Source organism: Gekko japonicus, unplaced genomic scaffold, assembly GCF_001447785.1.
Source record: "Gekko japonicus isolate JY-2015 unplaced genomic scaffold, Gekko_japonicus_V1.1 scaffold3884, whole genome shotgun sequence".
In the NCBI taxonomy this organism is placed as follows: domain Eukaryota; kingdom Metazoa; phylum Chordata; class Lepidosauria; order Squamata; family Gekkonidae; genus Gekko; species Gekko japonicus.
In genome coordinates, this window is record NW_015166549.1 from 52,271 (window position 1) to 79,061 (window position 26,791).

Sequence of the window (26,791 nt, forward strand, 5' to 3'; positions counted from 1 at the left end):
ATGTTAGGGTAGCCTAGGCATACCTTTCAACCTGTTTTGACCCAGGACCTGACTTACAATACTGAACCCAGATTTTGTCTTAACATTTTTGCCTTTGCTACATCTGCCTAGATGTGTTCTTCTTTCTTTCCCTCTCTTCCCCCTCCCAGTGCTTCCAAAACATAACCTTTGCACTGAATGACTGTAGAGAATTCTCCGTTTGCATTCTCTGTAGGCTTCAAACATCTTTTATTCAGGTGTCACACAAAGTTTCTTTGAAACTGGTTGCGATGGATTTCAAAAGACAGTATCAAATCCTGGACATGAATTTCAGTATTTTTATTAACTTAGGAGTAGTTATTTTTATATGCTTTTTGTGCTGTGATATTTTATGCTGCTATGATCATTTCTGTTTTTTTTTTAGGAGTACACCATAGACATAATTTTTGCCCAGACTTGGTATGACAGCCGCCTGAAATTCAACAGCACCATGAAAGTACTCATGCTAAACAGCAATATGGTTGGGAAAATCTGGATTCCGGATACTTTCTTCCGAAACTCAAGGAAATCAGATGCCCATTGGATCACGACTCCAAACCGCTTGCTACGCATTAGAAATGATGGACGAGTATTATATACTCTCAGGTAGAAGTTGCCCCCAAATAGCTGGAAGAAGGCATGCTTGAATCTTTTATACTATATGTACTGTTGTTTGCTGCTAATTGACAATTTTACAGGCTTCTTTTAAAGTGACAGGGTGTTCAGCACAATCCTGTGCATAGTTTGTTGTTCAGTCGCACAGTTGAGTCTGACTCTTCGCGACCCCATGGACCAGATCACGCCAGGCCCTCCTGTTTTCCGCCGTCCTCTGAAGTTTGCTCAATTTCATGTTCGTTGCATCAATGACACTGTCTAACCATCTCATCCTTTGCCGTCCCCGTCTTCTTTGACTCTGAAGTAAATCTCAATGACAAGTACTTCCAATTAAGGGCCTTTATGATTTCAGTCTACAGGTCTACTCAGATGGAACCAACCAACCATGATTTCTTCCTTAAGAACATGAGTCTAGAAAGTCACCATGTTAGTTCTCTGCTTCCCCACCCCCCTTTTCCCCTCTCACATGGCAAGGATATCAAAGACTTCCTGGTTTCCCCCAAACTGACAGAATTCCATGACATCAGAATTGGATGAAATGACAACTTGTGTATGTTCTCTTGCCTACAGACTATAAATAAAACGTGATTTGGAATCTTTGTAAGAGAAACAGGCTTTATCTTATTTTACGTAATTTGGAGATCACAGCTCTTGGGAACCAGGATGCCTTCTATTCCCATGTTGTGTGGAAGCAAGGGGAGTGCACAAACTCTGATTTTGTTCCTGTAACCACAGGCTAGGATCTGCTACATTTGGGAGCAGTGTAAATAAATTAGTAAAAAAGGTAAAGGTAAAGGTCCCCTTGCTCGAAAGCCAGTCGAATCCGACTCTAGGGTTGCGGTGCTCATCTCCGTTTCAAAGCTGAAGAGCCAGCGCTGTCCGAAGACGTTTCCGTGGTCATGTGGCCAGCATGACTAAACACCAAGGCGCATGGAACGCTGTTACCTTCCCACCGAAGTGGTACCTATTTATCTACTTGCAATTTCTTGCTTTCGAACTGCTAGGTTGGCAGGAGCTGGAACTAGAGACGGGAGCTCACTCTGTCACGCGGCACACTCGGGTCTTGAACTGCTGAACTACCGACCTTCCACAGCCTGCAGTTTAGTGTCTTAACCACATGAGCCACTGCAGCTCCCCCAAATAAGTTAGTAGTGTCATGCAAAACTTCCTGTCTAAAACTCAAAGAAATACAGGCATCTAACTGTTACAACCAATAAAATAGATAAAAATAAAACACCATAATCAATAAAATGCTGTATACTAATAGTGCCACCCTTCACCACAACATTTCTTATTGATCTAATGCAAAGGCCCTCCAGAAAAAGCAGGTCTTCACACACTTCCAGAAGGCCTTAAAGGAGAAAGTTCTCCTCTGTTCCTGTGGGAGGGAGTTTCAAAGTTAGGAGAAAAAAGCATTCCACAGGCTCCCACTAGCTCTGCTGAGGATGACTTCCAGAGGAAGTCCCTCTAGATTTATCTCAAGTCTTGGATTGGCTGATACAGGTGGAGGTGGTACTCTGGGCCTGATAAAGAATAGCATCCAAGACTACAGCTATGATCCACGGCAGTAAACATACACCCAGACACATCAGCTGAGAAGTGAGATTGGTGATCAGATCATTTCTGTAGGTGTGAGAGAACTGCTGATTTGGGATCCTAGATCTTTCAAGGATTTTATGGAGAAACCTTAAGGAGATTCCATTTTGCTGATGTAATCCCCCCCACACACACACACGCCAACTGCTATCCATTTATGCTCCTCCCTCCTGTATCACTCTTTGATGCTTGAAGGATTTTTCTCCAGCCAGGCTTAGATCCGTGAAGTCAGCGGCTCTAGGGGAAAAGGCTGAAAAAAGGTCAGGAGGAGGCAAGTTTTAGCTCCACACTCCATTTATACACCCCCCCCCCCCAATCTATGTGAAATCCTGGTGGAAGGACCCCTCATGTAAGCAGTGCAATCATCTAGAATTCCATCCCAATCGAGTTTATTTACTTCATTTGCACCTGACCTTTCTCCTCAATGGAGAGACCATTGCATCATTCTCCTCTGCTTACATCATTCTCCTTTGCCCCATTTTATCCTTGCAACAGCCCTGTGAGATAGGTTAGGTGGAGCGTGTGACTGGCCCAAGGTCACCCATCAAGCTTCCATAGCAGAGTGGGCATTTGAACCTGGGTCCACCAGATCGTAGTCCGACCCTCTCTGAAAATGCATTTTCCACTGAGAAAATAATAGAAAGTGACTATTGCGTTGATTTTTTAATACAACTACCTTTCCTTCTGATATTAAAGAATCTAGTTCTAGTTTAGTTCAGTCTGTACTTACCTGTAGGAACATTTTTATTCCGCCCTTTCTCCAAGGAGCTCTGAATGGTACACACGGAGGTTATGGCATTTTGTTCTCACCATTTCTCTGTGATGCAGATCTGACTGAGGCATAGTGACTGCTTCAAGAGCATCCTATGAGTTACGTAGCCGAATGAGAACTGAAGCTTATTTATCTTTAGTCCAAGTCCAATGTCTTGTTTATTACTTTCAGGATCTTACTATAATTTGAGCATCTTGCTATATATTTTTTTTGTTGGCCAGTGGACTGCAGCCAAGAACATGCATGGGTACTCCATGCACACACATAAGCACATGGCCCGTCACACCATTTCTTGCACATGTACAAAGCTGTATTTTCCCTTTCCTTCTCATACACGTGTCACTCATTTGTAAGCACAATCTCAGCTAGACCCTTTGAAGAACATCTCTAAGGAGGAAGCTGCTACTGTGAACAGAAACAAAGATCCAGTTCCTTGCTTCTGTTTCTGCTGTCTCCAGGGCTATTTTTGGGCAGGAACACACAGGAAATAAATTGAACCTAACCCAAAGCAAATTGAATTAAGTATGTGAAGGTGCAGAAAACATAAACATATAGGCCAAATAATACTGTTAGTCAATTAAAAAAATAGTACATATGAACAAATATACAAAAATGCATGTATTTATTTCACAATAGATTAAAAACAGATATTGGCCCTTACAATCACCTCAGTTATCATCAGGGCTATTTTTGGGCAGGAACGCACAGGAACGGAGTCCCGTCTGGCTCCCAAGTTGGCCACACCCAGCAGGAACACATTAGCATAACAGGCCACACCCAACAGCAGAAACTCATTGGAATTGGCTACATCAGGGGTGTGTGGCCTAACATGCAAAGGAGTTCCTGCTACAAAAAAGCCCTGGGTTTTGACCACAAACAAGGTAAACAGGATAAGAAGCAAAAGGTGGGTGTGGCTGGATGACCACACTTCTGGTAACATGGGAATGCAGCTTAATATGCTAATGAGCAGTGCCATCAGGGGTGTGGCCTAATATGCTAATGAGTTTCTGCTTCTGGGTGTGGCCTATTATGCTAATGAGTTCCTGCTGGACCTTTTCTACAAAGAAAGCCCTGGCTGTCTCCTTCCCAAGAATCCTCAAATGGAGACAGGGCAAGAACAAGCGCTTAAGTTGCAAGGTAGAAAAATCAATATGGCTTATTGGAAAGTTGCAATGGAAACAAACGGGAAGGGCGGACCACTGGCCTGAGGTTAACCTACACATTAGCATATGCATGTAGACCCATTAAGCCACAGGATGAGATGGAAAGTTCAGCCTTGTGCCCACTGCACATTTGTGCATAAGAAGAAACATTGGCCAGGGTTTGCCCAAGGTGAGAACATGCGGGAAAACGAAGCAAAAGTTCAAATGATGATGACTGAAGTAGCAATAATAAGATCTGACAACACTTCTGGCTATTTGGCTTTCCATGACTCTCTAGTGGCCGACCTTCCTCCATGGCACTCTCTTTCCGGGGGAGGCCAAGGGGAGGAGGAGGAGGAAGGGAGGAAGAGCTGGCAATTCTAAACCTTCTGTTTTGTTGTCAGGCAGTTTGTTTCTTCCTCTGGTTGTTTTGTCTGCACTGCCGAACTTCAAAAATATGCCCTAATCTGAGTAGCCAGTGAGTAAAGGAGTATACTTTGTGTTAAGTCGCTCGCTTAACAAAGTAGTCGGAGAGTGATTCAGCAAAGATTCCGCTTTATTCATCAACTCGAACATAACTCCAACACGGATCAACCTCTGATAGCCAGAACAGCTTTTACATTGCAGCTGTCCTGCTTTTAAACTCTCCCGGCTAATGTAGCCACGCCTACTGTACATTTACCAACCAACAAGGTTGCATACATAAGGACCAGTCACGCACGTTCCCACTCAGGGAGCTTGCTGAGAAGTGATTGGTTAGGTTCTTCCTGGGCTAGCAATGTGATTGGATGTATTTGCATCCTAGCCCAGGACGAAGCTTAACATAGCATTTCAATTATGTTGTGAACATACACATTATGCATTCAATGGCAGCTTATTGAATATAATATTACACTTTGCAAACTACATATTAAGAAGAAATGTGTATATTTGCTAAATGGTTGCTGCATAAATAGCCAATAGGCTCAACTTGCAGTTTGAGGGAAGGATTTTTTACCTGGATGATATGGTCACCTCTGTTTCCTTCCCTCACACCCCACATTTCCACATTCTGAGTAGGTGTTATTGAGAGTTTCAAACTCCATTGAAATGGGTGAAAATCATAGCCCGATCTATGCTTCCTTGGCTACAGGTCCCACCGAGTTCAGCACATAAGTTTTGTGGCCTCAGTCATAACGATGCATTTCAGCCTCATTAACTGACTGGAACGATGTGCACACTATTTCAAGTTGACTTCATTGCCTAGAAATTTTCTAGGAAAGGGGGGGGGGGGAAAGGCAAGCAAACACTTAAAATGTGCATATTTCCATGTATGAAATCAAGCGATACACTTGTGCACAGAGGATAACAGCTTTGTTATTAAAGTAAGGATGAGAGAGCCTCTGCTATGGTCCCTTAGGATATGGATGAGAGGAACTCTGCTAGACTTCCAAGTATCTATTTTCATCATTCATCAGGTGAGATAGCTTTCTTTTGTAGACACATAGATGCTTTTCTGCCTCAGAAGTAAAACTAAGTAACATTACTATTCAGCCATATGGCTGGCCTTTGTAAGATTTTTGCAGATGCTGTTGTATGTTTTTTTTACCTCCTTGTCTCATACAGTGGCAAAATTCAGTGTCTGTTGTGGATTTCAATAGATAGTCACACTCATATGTAAGGGTTTACCAAATCTGAAGGAATTATCAAAATAATTCTACCCTTCTGTGGGGGGAAATCCCACATAAAAAGCTCTGCTGCACCAGACCAGTGATCCATCCAATCCAGCATCCTGTCTCACACATTGGCTGACCACTTACTCTGGAGGACCAACAATAGGGCATAGATGCCAAGACCTTCCCCTGATGTTGCCTCCTGACTCTGGGATTCATAGGTTTAGTGCCTCTGAATGTCGAGATTCTCCTCTGTCACCATGGCTAGTAGCCACTGATGGACCTATCCTCCATGAATTTGTGATAGAACTGATCTCTGTGAATATCTTCCATGAATTCCTGAAATAGCTTTTTTGGATCTTGGCTCTTCTTTGGCAAAAGTGACTTCTCTATTTGTTTTGCAATCTTGCTGAATAAGTCTGATAGCTTGGTCATAATTTAAAGCTTTATGCATAATGTTTTCTCTCTTTTATTTAGGTTGACAATTAATGCTGAGTGTTACCTTAAGCTTCACAACTTTCCCATGGATGCACATTCCTGTCCGCTGGAGTTTTCAAGCTGTAGGTAGCAAAATACTTTCTGTATTTTATTTATTTATTTATTTATTTATTTATTTGATTTTTATCCCGCCCTCCCGCCGAAGCGGCTCAGGGCGGCAGGAATAACTCCGTCTTCACCGCTCTCCGGAACTGGGGAAGATCCCGGAGAGCGCGGATCTCATGTGGGAGCTGGTTCGACAATGTTGGTGCAGCTAAAGAGAACACCCTAGTTCTAGTAGTTGTTAACTTGGCGTCCCTAGGGCCAGGGAGGACTAAGCGGTCCTGCGACTCCGATCTCAGTGCTCTCGGGGGAACGTACGGGGAAAGGCGGTCCCGCAGGTAGACAGGCCCCAAACCATAAAGGGCTTTAAAGGTCATAACCAGCACCTTGAAGTGTATCCGGAACGCTATTGGCAGCCAGTGCAGCGCCCTCAGCACCGGTTGGATGTGTTCCCTCACAGGGGCACCCATCAGCTACCTAGCTGCCGCATTCTGCACCAGCTGCAGCTTCCGAAGTTGCCCCAAGGGCAGCCCCATGTAGAGAGCATTGCAGTAATCCAACCTCGAGGTGACCATCGCATGGATCACTGACGCGAGATCATTGCGTTCGAGGAAGGGGACCAACTGCCTAATCAGCCGTAGATGGTAAAAGGCTGCCTTGGCAGTGGCTGCTACCTGGGCCTCCATGGTCAAGGAGGCATCCAGGAGCACTCCCAAACTCCTGACCCTCGGAGCTGGCACCAATGGCACCCCACTGAAGGCCGGAAGTGGGACCCCTACCCCTGTACCGTATTTTTCTCTCTCTCTTTCTAGACTGATGCTCTGTTGTTTAAGAATATGCAGAGTGGTTACATTTTTCATTTTCTTAGGCTGCAAAGGAAATGCATGACAGGGATATGCAATTCAGGTATGAATTGATCAAATAATGAACCCTCAAGAAAACATGTTTTTAATGCCCATTTTTGAAAAACATCAACTTTTGTTAATATTAATTAAAATGTCTACATCTTCAATATTCTGCCACTTGGTTGTTAGAAGTCAGAGGAGAAGAGGAAGTAATGCAACTGACTAGGGATGGGCACGAACCTCCCCCCAAAGAGGTTCAGTGTTCAGGATGGCCCCTGAACCGAACCTTGAATTGAACCAACTCAAAAGGGCACCACCCGAACTGAGCTGGTCTAATGAGTTCAGATCCCCCTTTCTCCCAGCCATGGTGAGCCACCGACAGGAGAAAGGGGGCAGGGACCGCACTTGAAAGGGACTTCTCTTCCACCTTTCTCCTGGCCGTTGGTCACCAGGACCATAAGGGGGAGATGCCTGGCAGCGGTATATATGCTCACAGCTACTTAAACCTAACAGCTTGGTGGGTCCACTGGTCACCTGTTAGGTTTAAATGGCTGGCAGCTATTTAACTAGCAGAAACAAAAAGGGAAAAAAACTGAACCTAACAATGGAATCCAGAACCAAACAAAGGTTAGTGAAGAAGAGGGCCAGTATTAAAACCTATCTAATAAAAGTGGGGAAAGATACATGTATTTATTAATAACAAATTTTAAAACATATACAGGGGCCCATTTACAACAATTATATATAAAACATTACAATACCAAGGGCTTAAAAGCTTGACCTTACGCGTTTCGGCCAAATAGGCCTTCCTCAGAGGTCATATATATGTGGCAAAATGGCTAATACATATATTCACATACACACAATCAAGAATATATACAAAGTATAAATTTAATAAGGACCATAAAGTAAATTGTTGAAAAATAAAATCACCAGGCACAGGGTCAATATGTACATAAGGCCTTTAAAGTGCTATCACTAGCCCAGTGATTATAAAGTAGACTTGTGGTCCAAAAATTTCCTTCTTTGATTGTGTTGCCACAGTATTCACAAGTATTCACAGTATTCACAAGCTGGGAGCCATTTAAACCACTACTTTCTGCTCCTCATGAAAAGCCACAGAGATCAGAAAGCAGGGGTTTAAATGGCTCCCAGCCATTTCACCCCCTGCTTTCTGTTCTCTGTGGCTCTTCACAGGGAGCAGAAAGCAGGGGTTTGAACCCTGCTTTCTGCTCTTCACGAACTGCCACGAACTTCATCACAATTTGTGAAAGTTCGTGGTGATTGTTAGTTCATAAACATTGCTTCACGAACTGTGAACTGGCCAAAAATTCATTAAGAACTTTTGTTCATGCTCATCCTTAATGATTGTATTTAAAATAATATAAAGTTCAATCCCATACATTAACTTTCAGTCTAAGTCCAATTAAATCAATACAATAATGAAAAAGGAGTAAATATGCATGTGTATGTGTGTGTGTGTGTGTATATATATATATACACACACACACACACACATTATACAGTATAAAAAGGGCAAGATAAGAGACACAATTTATCTCAAGCTAAGCATCTTAACATCCCCTTTGTCCTAAAAGGGAAACGGCATATGCTTAAGAACATAAGACTTGTTGCCTCTGATGTCTCCAGGCGTTTTCCCCACCAAAGATCTCTTTTCGCTTTTCTTTAGAAGATTCCATCCCACCACCATCATAGTCAGCTGGAACCAACATGGGAAGCCAATTGGTTGGCCACCTGTGAAAGCCTCTCCTTCTCCAGTTTTCTTCAGTCAAGTCAACAGGATTTTTCCAGGAGCATCCTGTTGGCCATTAAGTGGTGGATTTGGTTCCTTGCAGACATTGCTGGCTGCGATGGAGAACAAGCGGTCACGGGTGTTGCCACTTTACCAAGCCACAGAGGAAAGAAAGAGCACATACGTGGAACTTGGCTGCAGTGGTTGCAGGCTCAATTAATTAGAAAATACTGGACATTTATGTGTTCAGTATTTTCTCAATTTTTTAGTGGACCAGAAGGGAAAATACTGGGCTATTCAGTTCAGAACTAGACACCTGATACCTCTATTTAGGAACCTTCCCTTCTTTTTGGGAAGGAAAAATGCACTATGCCCAAGCAGGCAGCTTGCAGTTCTGTATGCTGTGTCCCTTCTCATCCAAGAGAAAAGTAAGCCTCTTTGACTATGGTGATCAGCCCTTCGGTTCAGAGCCATGCTGTCAAAAGCCTACAGAAATCAATGTTTTGTTAGACTGAAAGATATGACTCTCACAAAAAAAAAACAACCCCAAAGGAACTGTCTAAGCACAAAATGGTATCCAGTGGGATAGCCTTTTGGTAAAAGGTAAAGGTTCCCTTGCTCGAAAGCCAGTCGAGTCCGACTCTAGGGTTGCGGTGCTCATCTCCATTTCAAAGCCGAAGAGCCAGCGCTGTCCGAAGATGTTTCCGTGGTCATGTGGCTGGCATGACTAAACTCCAAGGCGCACGGAACGCTGTTACCTTCCCACTGAAGTGGTACCTATTTATCTACTTGCAATTTCTCGCTTTCGAACTGCTAGGTTGGCAGGAGCTGGAACTAGAGACGGGAGCTCACTCCATCATGCGGCAACTCAGGTCTTGAACTGCTGAACTACTGACCTTCCACAGCCTGCAGTTCAGCATCTTAACCACTTGAGCCACCGCAGCCTCTTGGTAAGGTGTAGCAAAAACAAAAGAGGTTGTACGGCACTAACTGTGCTAAGGATCTGACAGATGCATCATAGCATAAGCTTTCATGGACAAGAACCCATTTTATCAGATGCCTCTAGCCCTCCCAAGAGCTTATGCTACAATAAATCTATTTAATCTTTAACATTTCCCTTTCACAATCTCACAAAACTCCTTTTTGCTATTTGGTTTTAAGCCATTTTAAAACATGCCCATGCTACAAACATGTAGCCCAGTGCTATTTCTGTTTTCTTTATTCTGCGTGACTTTCTCCAACTAAGTGCAAAGTTTGGGTCCAGTGGCCACTGAGCTCAAACTTTGTTCTGTTGCTTCAGGCCAACACGGCTACCCATCTGAATCCAACTAAGTGTATATAGGACTGTAATCTGAAATGGGTTTTCTTCGCAGGTGTGAGGGCTAGGAACAGAATTCTCAGCACTTCACCGAACTATAATTGGGTCCCAAAGTACCCTCTCCTCACATACTATCCATCGTGCCAGTTAAGATCTGCCTCTCAAGCTCTGCTCTCTCTGTGCCCCTGTCTTCAGAGGTGAGGCAGGTGGCAGCCAGAGACAGGGCGTTTTCTGTAGTGGCACCAAGTGGTACCCTTCCCCTTGAGATTCAGCTGGTACCTACTTTCCTTTCTTTTAGGAACCAGCTAAACTACGTTGTTTCCCCCAGGCTTCTGATCAGGGTTTTTTATCTTATCAACTTTTTAATAGTCTGCTTCTGTTTTATGGGTAGTTTTTATGCTCCTTGTATCTAATGGCTTGTTTTTTCATGGCTTGTTTTTACCCTGTTGTTTTTTTTTAAAAAAACGTAAGCTGCCTCAAGCAGGACTCTGAAGAAGCATCTTAGAAATATTCTAACTAATAAATATCATTTACAGGTTGCTTACGGGAGAAATCATGACAGTTGATGGAGTGTAAAACCAATATAAACTTTACAGTTTGGACAGTATTTTTATCCTGGTGATATCACACTGACCCAGGCGCTTTCTGCCTTCACCCAGGCAGTTTGCAAGCCTGATCTTTGCTGTTCTACAGCAACTCAAGAGGGGATGGATTGAGAGTGTATTGCAGGTGTGAAGCCCAGCAGTACTGGAGACCTGCGAAACCGATATGATCTCATCTGGCTTCTTACAGCTACTGTGTGTCACCTGCCTTCTGTCGACCAGTCTTGATGTTTCTACAGAAACAGACTTAAAACTGAACTGTTTGGTTTAAGATTGGTTGTTTATCAGCCTGGAAGAAGCTACCTTGAGCTTTTTTTCCGGGAAGAATTTGAGGCACACCAATCAGCAATTATGCAAAATTATCTGAGATGTGGCAAAAGATCTGTGTGGATATAACCATACAAAGATAATTGTCAATAGACTGATCCCTTGAGCATGGCATCATACCAGTCTCTGTCATTATTACTCACTCTACATTTGTCTAAGAATAAGTAGCTCCACAGGCTTTCAGTGCTATAAACTGTAATAAGCATATAAAATTAATTTGTTCCCAAGGACATCACACTGTCATGAACAGAATGAAATACCGAGTACATCTAAACAATTTATTTCTAGATATTAAACTTAATAGGCGATGAAATTTAACTAAAGAGTATCTTTTGAAGATGTAATTTATTGCTTAATCCTTTCTTCACTATTTAGATGAAATCCTTTCAGATTCTGATCTTTCCAAAGACATTTCCTCTGATGGTTCTTCTCATTATGAGGAAGCTTTTGCCCTTGGTGTTAAGTTAAACTAGCTGAAAATTCATCATTTGAACATAGGGTTTCTCTTCCATTTCTAGATGGGGGCATATTTAGGTTTGATGTACAAGCTACGCACATGATACGCAGGTGAATTTAACTGCAAAGACGTATTCAGAAATGAAACAAACATGTCTCAAAAGCAGTGTAAGACTGATTAATTTCAACAAATTACAGTGCATAGAGACTCCAAGACACTTCAAATAAGTCATGTTTAATGCCAATTGGAAGCCATAGTACTGATGTGTCAGTTGCAATTAACTTGCTCAATTTCGACAGAATTAAGCCATGACTAACATTATTGGATCGGGATCTTAAACTTCAAGAGATCCACTAAAATATTCTCTCTTTCCATCTCTTTCTCATTCATATCACCTTTTCAGAAGCTGCTGGTGATTAGAGCAGTAATAATGTTATTGGAACAGAAAAAAAGAGGGCTTAATTTAGAAGAAACTATTAGATTATGTGAGGGTATACATTTTGCCTCAATGGCAAAATGGTAGTTGAGAAGACAGCCTTTTAATACAATCTGCAGAATTCAGTAGATAATGTACCTTCAGGATCTTCCTTTGCTCTTAAATTCAGCTTCCAGTAGCAAACACCTTTGCTATCAAATTTTTCAGTGATTTCATTCATAATTATCTGGTTTGGAATGTGAAATTCTCCTGTTTGCAAGGGTTGGATGTATCACAGATAAGGCTGGGCTAAATCAGAGGAGTACACTCTGCTAAATGTATGAAGGCAGCTTTAAGAAAGGAGGGGGAAAGTGTACACATTCCCCCCAAAAAAATCCTGCTTAAAACAACTGCTGCTGCAACCCTTAAAGCCCTATAAGGCCTGGGACCAACATATCTTAAGGACTTCGTACTCCCGTATGAACCTACCTGGCCACTGTAGTCATCTTCAGGGGCCTTTCTTTAGGTGCCCCTTCCATCTGGGTGGCAACCCAAGAATGGAAAACTATTAAATTCTCCCCCCCCCCCGGGAAATCTGTCTATCCCTCTCTGTCGTTATCTTCCACCAGCTCATGAAGACTCCCACCTATTTTGTCTGGCATTTCCTCACTGGCTCTCCTTCGTGTGTATGTGTTTTAACTGTGTACGTGTTTTGTTGAATTGTATTTTTTTTTTCATTTTTCCTATTCTATTTCTTTGAAAGCTCACTCTAAATTTTTGATTGCTTGCTGCCTTGGGGACCCTAAGATGGGAGGAAAGGTAGCATTAGAATGTTTTAAATAAAAAATAAAAATAAATAGGTGCTATGTTCCAACTCACACAACCTTTAGGATCATCAAAAATTATCCTTAGTTTCTCTTACTTTGGTTGCAGTATAACTGCTTACCCAGCAGTTATGTGCCCAATTCTGTATAGGTCCATCTGCAGTCACACACACACATATATATAATTGCCTCAACACTACCAGAGGGTGCGTTCAGATGCGATGTTTGCAACGTTATAGGTGCCGGTTGCAATCGGTGTACTTACCGGCATTCAGACGGCGAACATCTGCCTTCCGTCCCTAACCGTTGTAAAGCGCTTTACACCGTTGCATTCTGCCACTAGGTCCCGAAGTGGTGGTATCCTGAGTGCAACGGTTGTAATCGGTTTACCTCCCCATCTGATCGCTCTCCAATGTTGCAGAGCCACTTCCGTTCAGAAGCCAGGGGCTTCCGATTTCCCCCCACTATTTTTTTTAAAAGGTAGGCGATATGCGCTTGGGCGAAGCTTCGCCCTGGCGTTTGTTTTTTTTAAAAAAAGAAAAGGTCCTTAGTTTACGTTTGCTCTTTAATGGGAGGCCAGTTTGCTCTTTAAACTTTAAACTTTGTGTGGTAGTTTTCTTTCTCCAATTCCTCTGCAAAGCTATCGAGAGGAAGCAAGCACGACGATGTTGCAATGCTAGCCAACTCGTCTCCATTTACAAAGACTTTAGGGGGGCGGGTGGGCGGGAGAGAAACAGCAGGGCTGTTAGTCTCCAGTCGTTTCCACGCAGTTGCTTCAGCAGCAACAAGTCTCCTGAGCTGGAAACGGAGCCGTTCCTGTCTTCCTGGCTGCGGGGATTCCTCCAGAGAGGAGCCGCCGCTGCCGTTCACATGGACTGCGGAAGGGCCTGGCAGTAAAATAGAGACGGATCTAAACAGACCCGGTGGCGGGGGAGCGGGAGGAGGGATTCAGCCCACCAGCCGCTTCGGAAAGCAGTTTACAATTAGCCTTTTAAAAAGGGCTGCTTTCAAACAGTCAGCTGGGACAGAGGAGGGCTTTTAACTGCGAGCCAGTTAAACTAAACTAAACTTTAAAGATAAGACGGGGTGTTTTGCACATGCACGAAGATCGCCATTCTGTGGATGGCTGCCTATGCGCATGTGCAAACTGAGTAAAAAAACACACAACAAACCGCCGATGCCCGCTGTGTGTGGACGGGCATACAGCGATGGGCTCCGCTGTGAGGGAGGTAAGTGTGATCGCGTTTCAGCCAGCATAAACTGCAACAGTTCCAACCGGAACAGTTTATGCCGGCTGAAACTCCCCGTCTGAACGAACCCAGAGAGTATTACCACAGCCTTCTATCATGATAGATTAATTGATATTGTGCTCCTGTTTTCTAGATGGATACCCCAAGAATGAAATTGTATACAAATGGAAGAAATCCTCAGTTGAAGTGGCAGATCCAGAATACTGGAGATTGTATCAGTTTTCATTTGTAGGTTTAAGAAATACAACTGATATCTCTCGTACTCATTCTGGTGAGGAATAACCTGGAATTTCCTTATATCAATTTCAAATGGAAGATCTTTGTTATGCATACTTCTGGACTCATACCACAGAGTATTTCAGCATGTTTGAAACTGTGTAATGAAAATGCAGTTGTTGTAGTTTTATTTGTTAGAAATTGAATGTGTGCACATTGGGTAATTTCTTTGCTTCCATTTTATCAGAGTACATTTTCCCAGTAGCAATTTTCATCCAGAGTAAGGTATCATTTGGGGAGGAAAGGCAAAATGAAATGTTTAGCGGAAAATCACTTGCATGGTATAATTGATTGTGAAATTCTTTTCTTGTAGGGGATTATGTTGTCATGACGATCTTCTTTGATCTGAGCAGACGCATGGGGTATTTTACGATTCAAACATACATTCCTTGCATACTGACTGTTGTTCTTTCCTGGGTCTCCTTCTGGATTAATAAAGATGCAGTGCCTGCAAGGACTTCCTTAGGTACCTGTGCTCTTCCAGTTCACCTGTACTTTAGTCATCGCACACATATATTCATTCATTTTATTACGGTCAGAGACCCATAGAAATCGCACACATATAGACATGAGCACCAGAAAGAAAATGAACCAGCGGTGCCTATCCTAAGCAGTGTTACACCCCTTTAAGTTCATTGACTTCAGCACACTTAAAAGTGTGCAACTTTTGCACTGCAAACGTCTTTGCAGTTAAAAAAATCAGAGACTGCCTTAGCAGTACAGTTTCTTCAGACAGCATGAAAAGAGTAATAATATGGAACATACCAAAGAGAGAGCATGAATCCACGATGTGCAACCTTGCCGTGTGAAATTATTTCATGGTATGTTGATTTATGGATGTTGTTCCAATTCCACCATCCAATTTTTTTCTTAATCAAAAGTCCATGTCGACAGATACAGAAGTGTCTGTTTTAACTGTTCCCCATGGTTGGCTATGGCCAAATATGTTCAGCAGTAGAATGATTGCTGTTTGAATAATGAAACCCTGTGTATACTATTCCATCTAGAATGCTGTATACATGAAGTAATTCCTCAAGCAGAAAAGCAGGTTTTCAACCATACCTGTATAACCCACTGTGGGGGGTAGGCTGGGAGGACACTGGTATGATTGTGCAATCTGCAGAAACGTGAAGGGAGTAACATCACACAAATGGCTTCCCACATAGACCATTTCTTGTGTGGTTTTATTTTCAGACAACCACCACAATGAACACAAGAATTAGCTGTAACTCGGGCATTTAATTTTCACTGTCTTCATCCCAGTTTATTTCAGGTTATTGAATTAAACTGTTGGGCATATTCTGTTGAGGGATGCCAGCCTCCAGTTGGGACCTGGGGATCCCTTGGAATTACACTTCATCTCCAGACTACAGACATCAGTTCCCTAGGAGAAAATGGATGCTTTGGAGAGGGGACTCTGGCATTGCACCCCACTGAGGTCCCTGTCCTACCCAGGCTCCATCCCCAAATCTCTAGGAGTTTCCCAACCTGGATCTGGCAACCCTACCCTCCCATCCCCCACTGGGGGCCAGAGGGGAGGCCAGCTACCCTATAGTCATAGGTTAAAAATGGTGGTATGGCAGGCTCATATGACCAGGCTAATAGAACATTGGTGCACTTGACTTGCTCACCAACAACACTTTCCAATAAACAGGACAGATGGACTCCCATTCTAGCTGTATCTGAAGAGATGAGCAGTGACTCATGAAAGCTCATACTCTGCCACATATTTTGTTAGTCTTTAAGGTGCTACTGGACTCTTGCTGTTTTGTACTGTCACTAGCAACAACTTGGCAAATTTGAATACTAAATAATACTCTCAAAGAATAACATGGACTTCAGTGGATTTGAAAGGGTATAGCTCTGCTTAGGATGGCGCTGTAAATCTGCCAGCTTAATTTACTATGGTATTTATGGTTTTCACTGCCAATGTACTATGGTGTTCACTGCTTTTATTTATTTATATATCTAACTTCCTTTATCATTCACCTTTCTCCCTGAAACTCAAGGCGAATTCCAAAAGTATAATGCAGTGTAATTTCAGCCACAAGACCCTAAAAAAGTGGGTTTATAACAAAAGCACCATAAATTATAATGCAATAGTAATAAAACAATCCTCAGATTAAAAGTACAAAATTCAAATAATATAGAGCAGATTATTTTCAAAATTACCTGAAGGCTTTCTGGAATACAACTATCTTGATATAAGTGACATTTACATAAATACAGTATATAAATAATATATAGCATAAATCCAACGTTGCCTTGAATAAGTTTGAAGCTTGTATTCAAAAATTCACTTTAACATCGAAACCTGTTCTTGTGTAAAATGTTGCCTACAGGTGGTTAGTCCAGAGACAGAATGCCAAACCATGTTGTGGTGCTACTTGAAGGAGCACACAGTTTGGAGCTGTTTTGCAGTCCTGGTTTGGAGAGAAAACTCAACCCAGAATCCTAATATAAAAGCTGATTGTGGTTTGCGCTAAAGACGAATTGAATGGGAGTGGATGAACACATCACTCATTGAGATAGTGGTTTGGCATTGTGTCTTGAACAAACTCAATGACTCGAATTTCAATTTCTTAACGGTAAAAACCAACAACAAAAAAGAATGTGGTGGGGGAGAGAAGAAAAATTTCAGCCCAGAACAGACAAGGTAACCAAAAAGGTGGGGGGGGGGAGAGGAAAACAATCCTCATATATGAATGTCAGTCACAAAAAAGCTAAAATTATATCCCAAAAACTTTAAATTACATTGTAAATACTTAAAAGTTGTGCATCAGAATCCATCATATATAGGTTACATATATAGGTACCCTAGTATTAAAAAAAAACACCTTTTGAGTAAGATTGCACTTGCGCACATGGGGATGTCACATACTTACAAACATCTTTCCTATGACCAGTTACAAATATAAATAACATAAGATACAGGGTGGACCAAACCAAATGCATTTCAGCCATGGTTTATATTTGTACAATACACACCATACAGTGTTTTTGTAAAAATTACAACATGCCTGAGCAAAGCACTGAACATGCAGATGTAATTTTTTTTACATGGTTTAGGTATCTTTCATTGTTAATTAGGACCATCAGAGGTAGCTTTCCAGATAGTTGATGTCAGTGGTCCAAATTTCTCTATGAGCCAGGTCAGGATAGAACATTGCCCAATGGTATGTATAGCTGCATACAGGAAACCAAATGCATGGCTGAAGTTTTTGGAATATCATTTTTAGCTTTTTTTTTTCTATCTTTTATGTTTCCACATAAAAGTCTTTTTCCCCCAACCTTTTTGGCTAACTAGACTTTAATTTCTTTCCACTCACCCGCTGACAAAAGTAACCCAATTAAAGTATCACAGATCATGGTTAAAACAATACTACATGTATGTTTCTGTGGTTTATACAGCCATGCCTCCACAGTCCATGGTAGTGCGTGCCTTGTAGATCCACAGAAATGGCCTGTTGTGTCTTCTAGAATCTTGAGATGCAAATATTCCTAAGATTTCTCATGATGGGAACCCCCCCCCCAAAAAAAATCTTTCTGTTATTTCTGAACAGGCATCACCACCGTATTGACGATGACCACACTGAGTACAATTGCAAGGAAGTCTCTTCCCAAGGTGTCTTACGTAACAGCAATGGACCTTTTTGTCTCGGTGTGTTTCATTTTCGTGTTTGCTGCCTTGATGGAGTATGGCACCTTGCATTATTTCACCAGCAACAGAAAAGGAGCCAAGAAGAATGACAAGAGAGTAAACAGGAAACCTGTGGTAAGTGCAAAAGCTGAGTGAAATGTTGGGAAGAGCAAGACTGAGAAGAGAATGTTCTAGCAAAGCAACACTGATCCTTGGGGGAGCTTTTCTAAACCCTGACCCAAGGAAGCCTGAAAATAGTTAACAGGTGGTGCTACAGAGACCCCAGAGTTCAGCCTCGATTTGGGAGGGAGCTCATTTATCAGACTAAAGACCAAAGGGTATAATGGGCGGAGCCCATATTTCTTGGCTGAGTGAACAGGTTTGTGGGAAGGAGCACACAGGCCTCTCACTTCCTGGCTTGGTGCTATCTGCAGGGTAAAACAGGATTCTGTTGTGCTCTATGGCAGTGTTTCCCAACCTGTGGGACAGGACCCAAAAGTGGGCTGAGGAGCCTCTAAAAGTGGGTTGCAGGCCAGCCCTTCCTAGAAGACGAAGTGATTGGATTTATACCCCGCCCTTCACTACCAAAGGAGTCTCAGAGTGGCTTACAGACTTCTTTCCCTTCCCCTCCCCACAACAGACACCCAGTGAGCGAAGTTCCCACTAAGCTGTGGAGTCTTGTGAGCAAAAATTCTACTCTGTGAGCCAATGGCCTTAAAGTTGTGAGCGAGCTATTTGGCTGCTGCATAAATTCGTTTGCTCTGGAGCCATCCTTCCTGAGCTAAGATAAGAATGTGTGAGCCAGAGGCTAAAAAAACTGTGAGCTAGCTCACACTAACTCAGCTTAGAGGGAACACTGCCGGTGAGGTAGGTGGGGCTGAGAGAGCTCTGACAGAAACTGCTCTTTTTCAAGAACAGCTGTGCCAGAACTATGGCTTGCCCAAGGTCATCCAGCAGGTGCAAGTGCAGGAATGGAAAGAAACCCGTTTCTTCCAGATTTGAATCTGCACTCCTAACCACTACACCAAACTGGCATCTCCTACCCTTTGCTTCCCTTCTCTTTCTTTTCTCCTCACCAACTTCTCACATTCTCATCTCTGCCTCCCTCTTTGTGACAATAATGAGGGCGGAAAGGCCATCTAGCAACTAGTAGCCACACGGTAGTGGCAGAAAGAAAGGGGGGAGATTGGAGAGTAGCATTGCGGTCACACACACTAAATAATCCCCTTTCCACCCACTTTCCATGCACTTTCCAACTGGATTTTGCCAGTTCACACAATAGAGATCCAGTTTGAAAGTGGTTTGAAAGTGGATTATCTAGCGTGTGTGACCGCAGCCTAGGTAGGAGCTATTCAGCATGCTGTGGAAAAACCAGAGGTGGATAGAAAAGAGGTGTGGGAGGGGGCCTTCATCCAGGGGCTGTTCCTGCAGCAGCCCAACCTCTTGCTTAGCCCACGGCAGCACCTCATTGCTCTCTGCCTTCTGTGGGAGACGTAGCCCACGGAGCCCCTTGCCGGTGCCGCCAACCTCTTCCCCACCATCTTCACATCTAGACTCAGCACACCCCAAGCAGCCCTCCTTAAACTCCAGCTCTGCTCCAGCTGGCAACTTATGGCAACAGGGGTCATTTGCCATTGCCTGCCTCTGCATAGCAACCCTATTGTTGGTGGTTTCCCATCCAAGCACCAGTCAGAGCTGGCCCTGCTTAGATTCCAAGATCTAAAAAGACTGGCTAGGCCTCTTTTTGCAAGCCTCCTTCTGCTGCGGCAGAGAGTGGACGAGACGGGAGGCTAAGGATTTTAATGAATCAATCCACGCAGCATCTCACCATCCCTCCAAACGGCACCCCCTCCCCGCCATCTCTTGGGCTTGTGTTTCGTTAGGAGAACAAGACCCTCTGCTCATGCAAACAGCAAACCGAAAATATCTACGAATCAGCATTTTGCTTCGTGCCCAGTTGAGTACTGGGGAAGACAACTCTGACATTTATAAATCATGTATGCGTTTCTAACAATTTGTGACATTGTGATAAATGCCAAAACAAATGGGAAACATATTTTATTAATAAAATGCGGTCCTGCTCTGTCACTTGGATTTCATGTAGAGTGGCATGCGTACAGGTGGGTCGGGTGGTAAAATGCACCCTCTCTTGGGCAGCCAAGCAGAGAACAATTGACTCATTCAGCCTCATGGCTTTCCCTCAAGAGAGCAGCAGCACTTGCTCAAGCCTAGCTCCAAGTTCACCAAGGCCGTTGCTGCTCTCGTGCACTCTTTTCCCACTCTGGAAAAGCTATGCTGGGAAAGCCCCCCCCCCATGCATCACTGCTGATGCTTTCTTCAGTGTCGGTGCAGCGGCTGACCCTGCCTACTCTGTCCTGTGACCTGCTGTACGGTGGCCCGTGGGGCCCACCCACATAGCACGTTTTATCCCACCTTCCTCCAAGAAGCCGAGGCTGCTGATATGGCTCTCCCTTCCCCTTTCCATGTTATCTTCACAACAGCCCTGTAAAGTATGCAAATTTGAACCTAGCTCTAATCATGAATTTCCCTAATCAGGAATTGGAACCTAGTCCACCTAGCCCTAATCAGTCACTCCATCCATGACACCACACTGGCTACATTGTCCCCTTTTGAAATAAAACGTTCTGGTATGTAGCTGGCAAGCTTGGAGGGGTGGAGGTCTAGAACAGATGGGAAGTTAGGGGGCAGTGCCTGGCATTTAGGAGCCAAGGCGAGGGTGGAGCCCACCCAGTCGTTTTAGGAGGGTTTAGGGGCAGAGCCAAAGGGCTTTTTTTAAAAAAAAGATGCATGTGTAGAACCCAGCTGTCTGTTCCCATAAGCTTCACAGCTAAAAAATTGGTGGGGCCAACTCTGGATTCAACTCGTTTGTTCCTTCCTACCAGGTTTTCACAAGCTGGGGAAATAACTGATGTGTAGTTGTACCCTATTATATGCATACAACATGCAAACCATGGAATAGCTCTGTACCTTTAATACTCCCAAATGAAATGCAAGACCAGGCTGTTGCAGCATCTCCCACCCTGGTCCTTCTGTTTGCCCTTACCTGCTGTGCGGCACACCTGAAGTCCTGATTTTACATCCAGTGGGGTAGATAACTGGTTCAAAGGAGAGATTGGAGATGCTGCATCTCCTGGTGGTCAGTTGGGAGACCTGGAACAAATCTCTTGAGCTGCAACTCTAGGAGAAGATGGCTTTATGGTGCCTCCCCCATGAAGCTTGTCTGTTACCTCTCTTACATTCATTTAGGCACCAAGCTAAAGCATTCCTTCTTATCTTGGCTTTTAACTATGGGCTTTCAGATATTTTCTGGGCAGCTTCTGACACAGGGATCATTTTATCAACATCCTTTGAGGTTCCTTGGGGTATATTATATGTCATTGTTATGCCCTGTTCTGTTGCAGTGGCATAATTGGCTGTGTTTCAGAGGTTTGGTTTTTAATGCGTTTGTTTTATTTATTTATTTTAAAAATATACGACCTCTCCAGGAAGCTGCTGATGTGGCTTTTAAAATAAAAATAATAAAAACAAAACTTGAAATGCATTAATTAAAACCCAGAATTAGGGGGGGGGGGAACAGCTCAGCAATAACACAAAGACCATAAAAAAGACCACACACTGCTTAACATAAGAACATAAGAGACGCCAATGTTGGATCAGGCCAAAGGCCCATCCAGTCCAACACTCTGTGTCACATAGTGGCCAGAAATACCAGGTGCCATCAGGAGGTCCACCAGTGGGGCCAGGACATTAGAAGCCCTCCCACTGTTCACCCCCCATAGCAGTTCCCAATGAAAATAGTGTTTAAAAAATCAAGCCCTTAATTAAAAGCCTCAGGGAACAGAAATGTTTTGACCTGGCACCTAAAAGAAAGCAAGGTAGGTACCAGGAAATCCTCAAGGGGGAGAGTGTTCCAAAGGGAGGTGCCACCACTGAAGAAGCCCTGTCTCTAATTGCTGCCCATTTCGCATCTGATGGTGTGAGCACAGCAAGAAGGGCCTATGGGCAGATCTTAACTGGCAGACTGTTTTATTATTATTAACAAAATTTATATCCCGCCTTGCTGCCCTTACAAGGACTGCAAAAGGAGCTAACAATTCAAAATAAACATGATCAAAAATAAGGGTTTAAAATATACAGGATAAATATATACAAAATAATAAAATCAAAACCCCTCTCAAACATACATCATTAAAAATTATTTTTAAAAGAGTTAAAATACATACAAAACAGGTTAAAAAGGTAAAGGCTTCCCTTGCTCGAAAGCCAGTCCAGTCAGACTCTAGGGGGTGGTGCTCATCTCCGTTTCCAAGCTGAAGAGCCAGCGCCATCCGAAGACGTTTCCGTGGTCCTGTGGCCGGGCATGACTCAACACCGAGGTGCACGGAACGCTGTTACCTTCCCACCGAAGCGGTACCTATTTATCTACTTGCAATTTCTTGCTTTCGAACTGTTAGGTTGGCAGGAGCTGGGGCCAGAGACGGGAGCTCACTCCATCATGCGGCACTCGGGTCTCGAACTGCCGAGCTACCGACCTTCTGGTCTACAGCTCAGCGTCTTAACCTCTGAGCCACCTAAAATCATTGGTTAGGAAGGAGGGATCATTGGGGGAATGCCAAACAAGTCCCAGAGCTTTGGTCCCTTGACCAAGGAGGCCCTCCCTTGACCAAGGTCACCCCCCACCTGAGCTTAGAAGGGAGGGTACCCAAAGCGTGGCCTCCGAAGATGACTGTAATGGCCGGATGGGTTCATAAGGGATTCGGTGGTCATTCAGATATGTTGGTCCCAAACAATATAGGGCTTTCGAGGTCACTTGTGCCCAGAAACAAATTGGAAGCCAGTGTAGACAGGCCAAGAGTGAAATAGTATAGTCCCTACAACCCACTCCAGTCCAAATCCTGGCTGCAGTGTTCCCTATCAATTGAAGTTTCCAAATACTTTTCAAGTCTTTAATGGTTTTATTAGTTATAAGCCATCTGGAGCAGGTTTTTGGAGAGATGGCATATAAATTTTCTAAATCAAGAGCCAGTTAGGTGTAGTGGTTGAGTGCAGACCAGTGTTCCCTCTAAGCTGAGTTAGTGTGAGCCAGCTCACAGTTTTTTAGCCTCTGGCTCACACATTTTTGTCCTAGCTCAGGAAGGATGGCTCCAGGGCAAACTAATTGATGCCGTAGCCAAATTGCTCACTCACAACTTCAATGCCAGTAGCTCAGAAAGTAGAATTTTTGCTCACAAGATTCCAGAGCTTAGAGGGAACATTGATAGACTCTAATTTGGGAGAACCAGGTTTGATTCCCCACTCCTCCACATGCAGCTGCTGGAGTGACCTTGAGTCAGTCACAAGTCCTCTCAGAGCTGTTCTCTCAAGAGCAGTCCTCAGAAGAGCTCTCTCAGCCCCACCTTCCTCACAGGGTGTCTGTTGTGCAGAGGGGAAGGGAAAGGAGATTGTAAGCCGCTCTGAGACTCCTTCAAGTTGTGAACGGCGGGGTATAAATCCAATCTCCTTTGGGCTGTGTTGGTTGAAACTGCCCTTATTGTGGGGAGGAAGCGTTTTGGAGAGGTCAGTCCTGTTCCTTGCTGAGAATGTTGTGAGAGGTCCTTGCTGGGTTCTGAAGCTACAGAGGTTGCGCATAGTGTGTTCTACTTTTTTGTATGCTTATTTTGGACATTATTTTTTTACAAAAAACAACCCAATTATTAAATAGTTAATAATTATACACTAGAACTAAAGAACTGGTTCAAAGATACAGTTTCTGCCAACCTTTACTCTTCCCTTTTTCTTTAGCTATATATTAGTGAGCACAGATGCTTTGTCTGTCATTCTAGTCTTTTTGACATTGGTGGTGGTGGTGGTGGAAAGTGCCGTCATGTCTCAGCCAATTTATGGTGACCCCGTACAATTGTCAAGGCAAGAGACATTTCAGAGGTGTTTTGCCATTGCAGGTCTCTGCGTCATGACCCTGGTATTCCATGGTGGTCTCCCATCCAAATACTGACCAGGGCTGACCCTGCTTCGCTTCCGAGACCTGATGAGCTCAGGCTAGGCTGGGCTATCCAGGTTAGGGAGTTTTTGATGTTACAGACAAATTTTTACATGCGGCAACTGCAGTGTTCCCTCTAAGCTGTGGAGTCTTGTGAGCAAAAATTCTACTTTGTGGGCTACTGGCATTAAAGTTGTGAGCGAGCGATTTGGCTGCTGCATAAATTAGTTTGCCCTGGAACCATCTCTCCTGAGCTAAGATAAAAATGTGTGAGCTGGAGGCTAAAAAACTGTGAGCTGGCTCACATTGACTCAGCTTAGAGGGAACACTGGCGGCAAGGTATCCGGCTGCTGAACTGCAGGAATTTTCTTTCTCTTTGGGGACAGCAAGTTGTCTACACTGCTCGCTGAGCTGCTAACAGCTGCTTTCTCACTTCTGTGAGTCTGATCTTCCAAAAAGACACACACACACACACACGGAACATAATAAACATTTAATAATCCCCAAAGGGCAAAGGTAACTAAAATATTAATGCCCAGCATATCATTAGAAAATAGATACATTTAGTCATCTATAAATAAATAAGATGTGACTCCTTGTTACTACAAGGTGGAGATTTTTATGAAGTTCCTGAGCATGATAACAGAATGACGGGATTCTTAAACAGGTCTGCAAAGAGTGTTCTCAAACAGAAGCGTGAGGAGAAGAAGCAAAGGATTAGGACAGAGCAAGATCTGAGATTTAAATCACTGTACGGTGGCTCAAGTGGTTAAGACGCTGAACTGCAGGCTGTGGAAGGTTGGTAGTTCAGCAGTTCGAGACCCGAGTGTGCCGCATGATGGAGTGAGCTCTCGCCTCTAGTTCCAGCTCCTGCCAACCTAGCAGTTCGAAAGCAAGAAATTGCAAGTAGATAAATAGGTACCACTTCGGTGGGAAGGTAACAGCGTTCCATGCGCCTTGGTGTTTAGTCATGCCGGCCACATGACCACGGAAACGTCTTCGGACAGCGCTGGCTCTTCGGCTTTGAAACGGAGATGAGCACCGCAACCCTAGAGTCTTACTCGACTGGCTTTCGAGCAAGGGAACCTTTACCTTTACATTGTGTTACTTCCCAATGCTGAAGCAAACATTTAAAACAAACAGTTCACCAAATTTGCAATTTCCAGATTATGTGCCATCAGAATTAAAAATAATGGATCACATCCTACCACACCGCTCAGCTACGGGTGGAGGAGTCTTCTGCAGAAGGAAGAGTTTCATGCTAGCTGAGTAGAGCAGTAGGTTACACCCCAGTCATTTATTATGATTGCCACCATAAACATTGGTTATTTCTAGGGTTGCCCTTTGCCCAGCACTAGTGGGAGAACCCCCAGTGGTATGCCCTCATCCCCCATTGGCACGCAAATGGCGGGAGAAGAATGGGGAAAGGGGACATCAAACAACACCATATCATTTCTGGTTGAAAAGAAGGAAGTGATGTCACTGCATCACACAGCACTCCAGGAATCCTCCCGATCTTCGTGGTAGCAGCTATAGAGATCAGGAGGATTCCTGGAGCGTCATGCAGTGTAGTGCCATCAATTCTGTTTTTTTTTTATGTTTTTTTGGCCGGGAACAACGCTTCAGCAAGTGTTGATGCCTGTCTTCACCCCACTCCCACCCTGATCCTCCTGCCACTTGCCAGCCAAGGACTGGCAAGGCAACACTCATTGTTTCACAGCTTGCTGGTTTTCTGAGCCAACTCCCTCCCTCTTCAGTTTTTTTATTGTACTTTTCTAGTGTTTGAAATCCCCATCCATTTGTCAAGCCACTTTGCCTCCCTTTTCAGTTCCTCCTGAATATTTAGTTCTATAGCAAAATGTTTCCTTAACAACCGAAAAGATACCTTATTGTTCCTTCACAGGAATCTCTCCTGCTTATTTGCAGTACTTAGTTGGGGGCTCACATAACTGAATGTTCCTCTGTATGCTAAAAAAAATCCATAAACATAGAAAACTAGCATCACAGGCATATGGCTAGGGCATTGCTGTTCTGACATCCTAATTCTCTGTGTGCAAACGATTTTTTGGAATGACAAAGCATTCAGTCGTGATCCCCTGCCTTCAGTCTGAAATGGTATACCCCTTACACAGGTTTTAGCAGGGGTGCCCATTCATGTAACTAATTTTGACCCAAACAAACAGACTGTGTTGTTTAATTATTGTAAGCCACCTTGCACCAAAAGGGAAGGCAGGATACAAATGCTTTAATTAATAAAAATGTGGCATTCATAAATACTGAGATAAGATTATTAATCCTCTCTGTATTGGGCGCCATCTTGCTGCAACTTTCTGTTTCAGTTGCATGAAACAATGAGAGGAGGGGGTCATTCGACAGAATGTAACTGATAGGGATGCTGTCCAACCGGAAGAGTTCACCAAATTCCTGCCCAACAGGATGATATGAATGGGAGTTTTTGTGTATATTGCCCACTTTACAGTAATGCTTATACCATTTCAGGTTTAGACAGGGATTTCTGATTCTATAGGATCAAAGATCCTGTTTCTATGACACATTTATTCTCTGGTGCTGTGCTGTCCCTTCTTGTTAGGCAGCCATGTTTATCCTTCAGCTATCATGAGGAAAACCTGATTTTTGTGAAGACCACTGAATCTGAAATAATTGTTGTTTACCATACAGTATGCCATCTTAAGTACTGAAAGACCACTACTACCACTAGCACTTAATTGTCAGATTGTGTAATATTTTAAT

General features: G+C 43.5%; 1 protein-coding gene across 1 annotated transcript in view; it reads left to right on the top strand.

Moving 5' to 3' along the window:
* LOC107111378 (gamma-aminobutyric acid receptor subunit gamma-1-like) overlaps positions 1–26,791 on the top strand; it is a gene marked incomplete at its 5' end in the record, with an annotated part of 73,501 nt that overhangs the window by 36,165 nt on the left and 10,545 nt on the right. Inside the window, 5 exons of the mRNA XM_015412346.1 lie at positions 404–624; positions 6,273–6,355; positions 14,260–14,397; positions 14,716–14,868; positions 17,966–18,177. Coding sequence (XP_015267832.1) covers positions 404–624; positions 6,273–6,355; positions 14,260–14,397; positions 14,716–14,868; positions 17,966–18,177 — 807 coding nt within the window. The remainder of the gene's footprint in view (positions 1–403; positions 625–6,272; positions 6,356–14,259; positions 14,398–14,715; positions 14,869–17,965; positions 18,178–26,791) is intronic.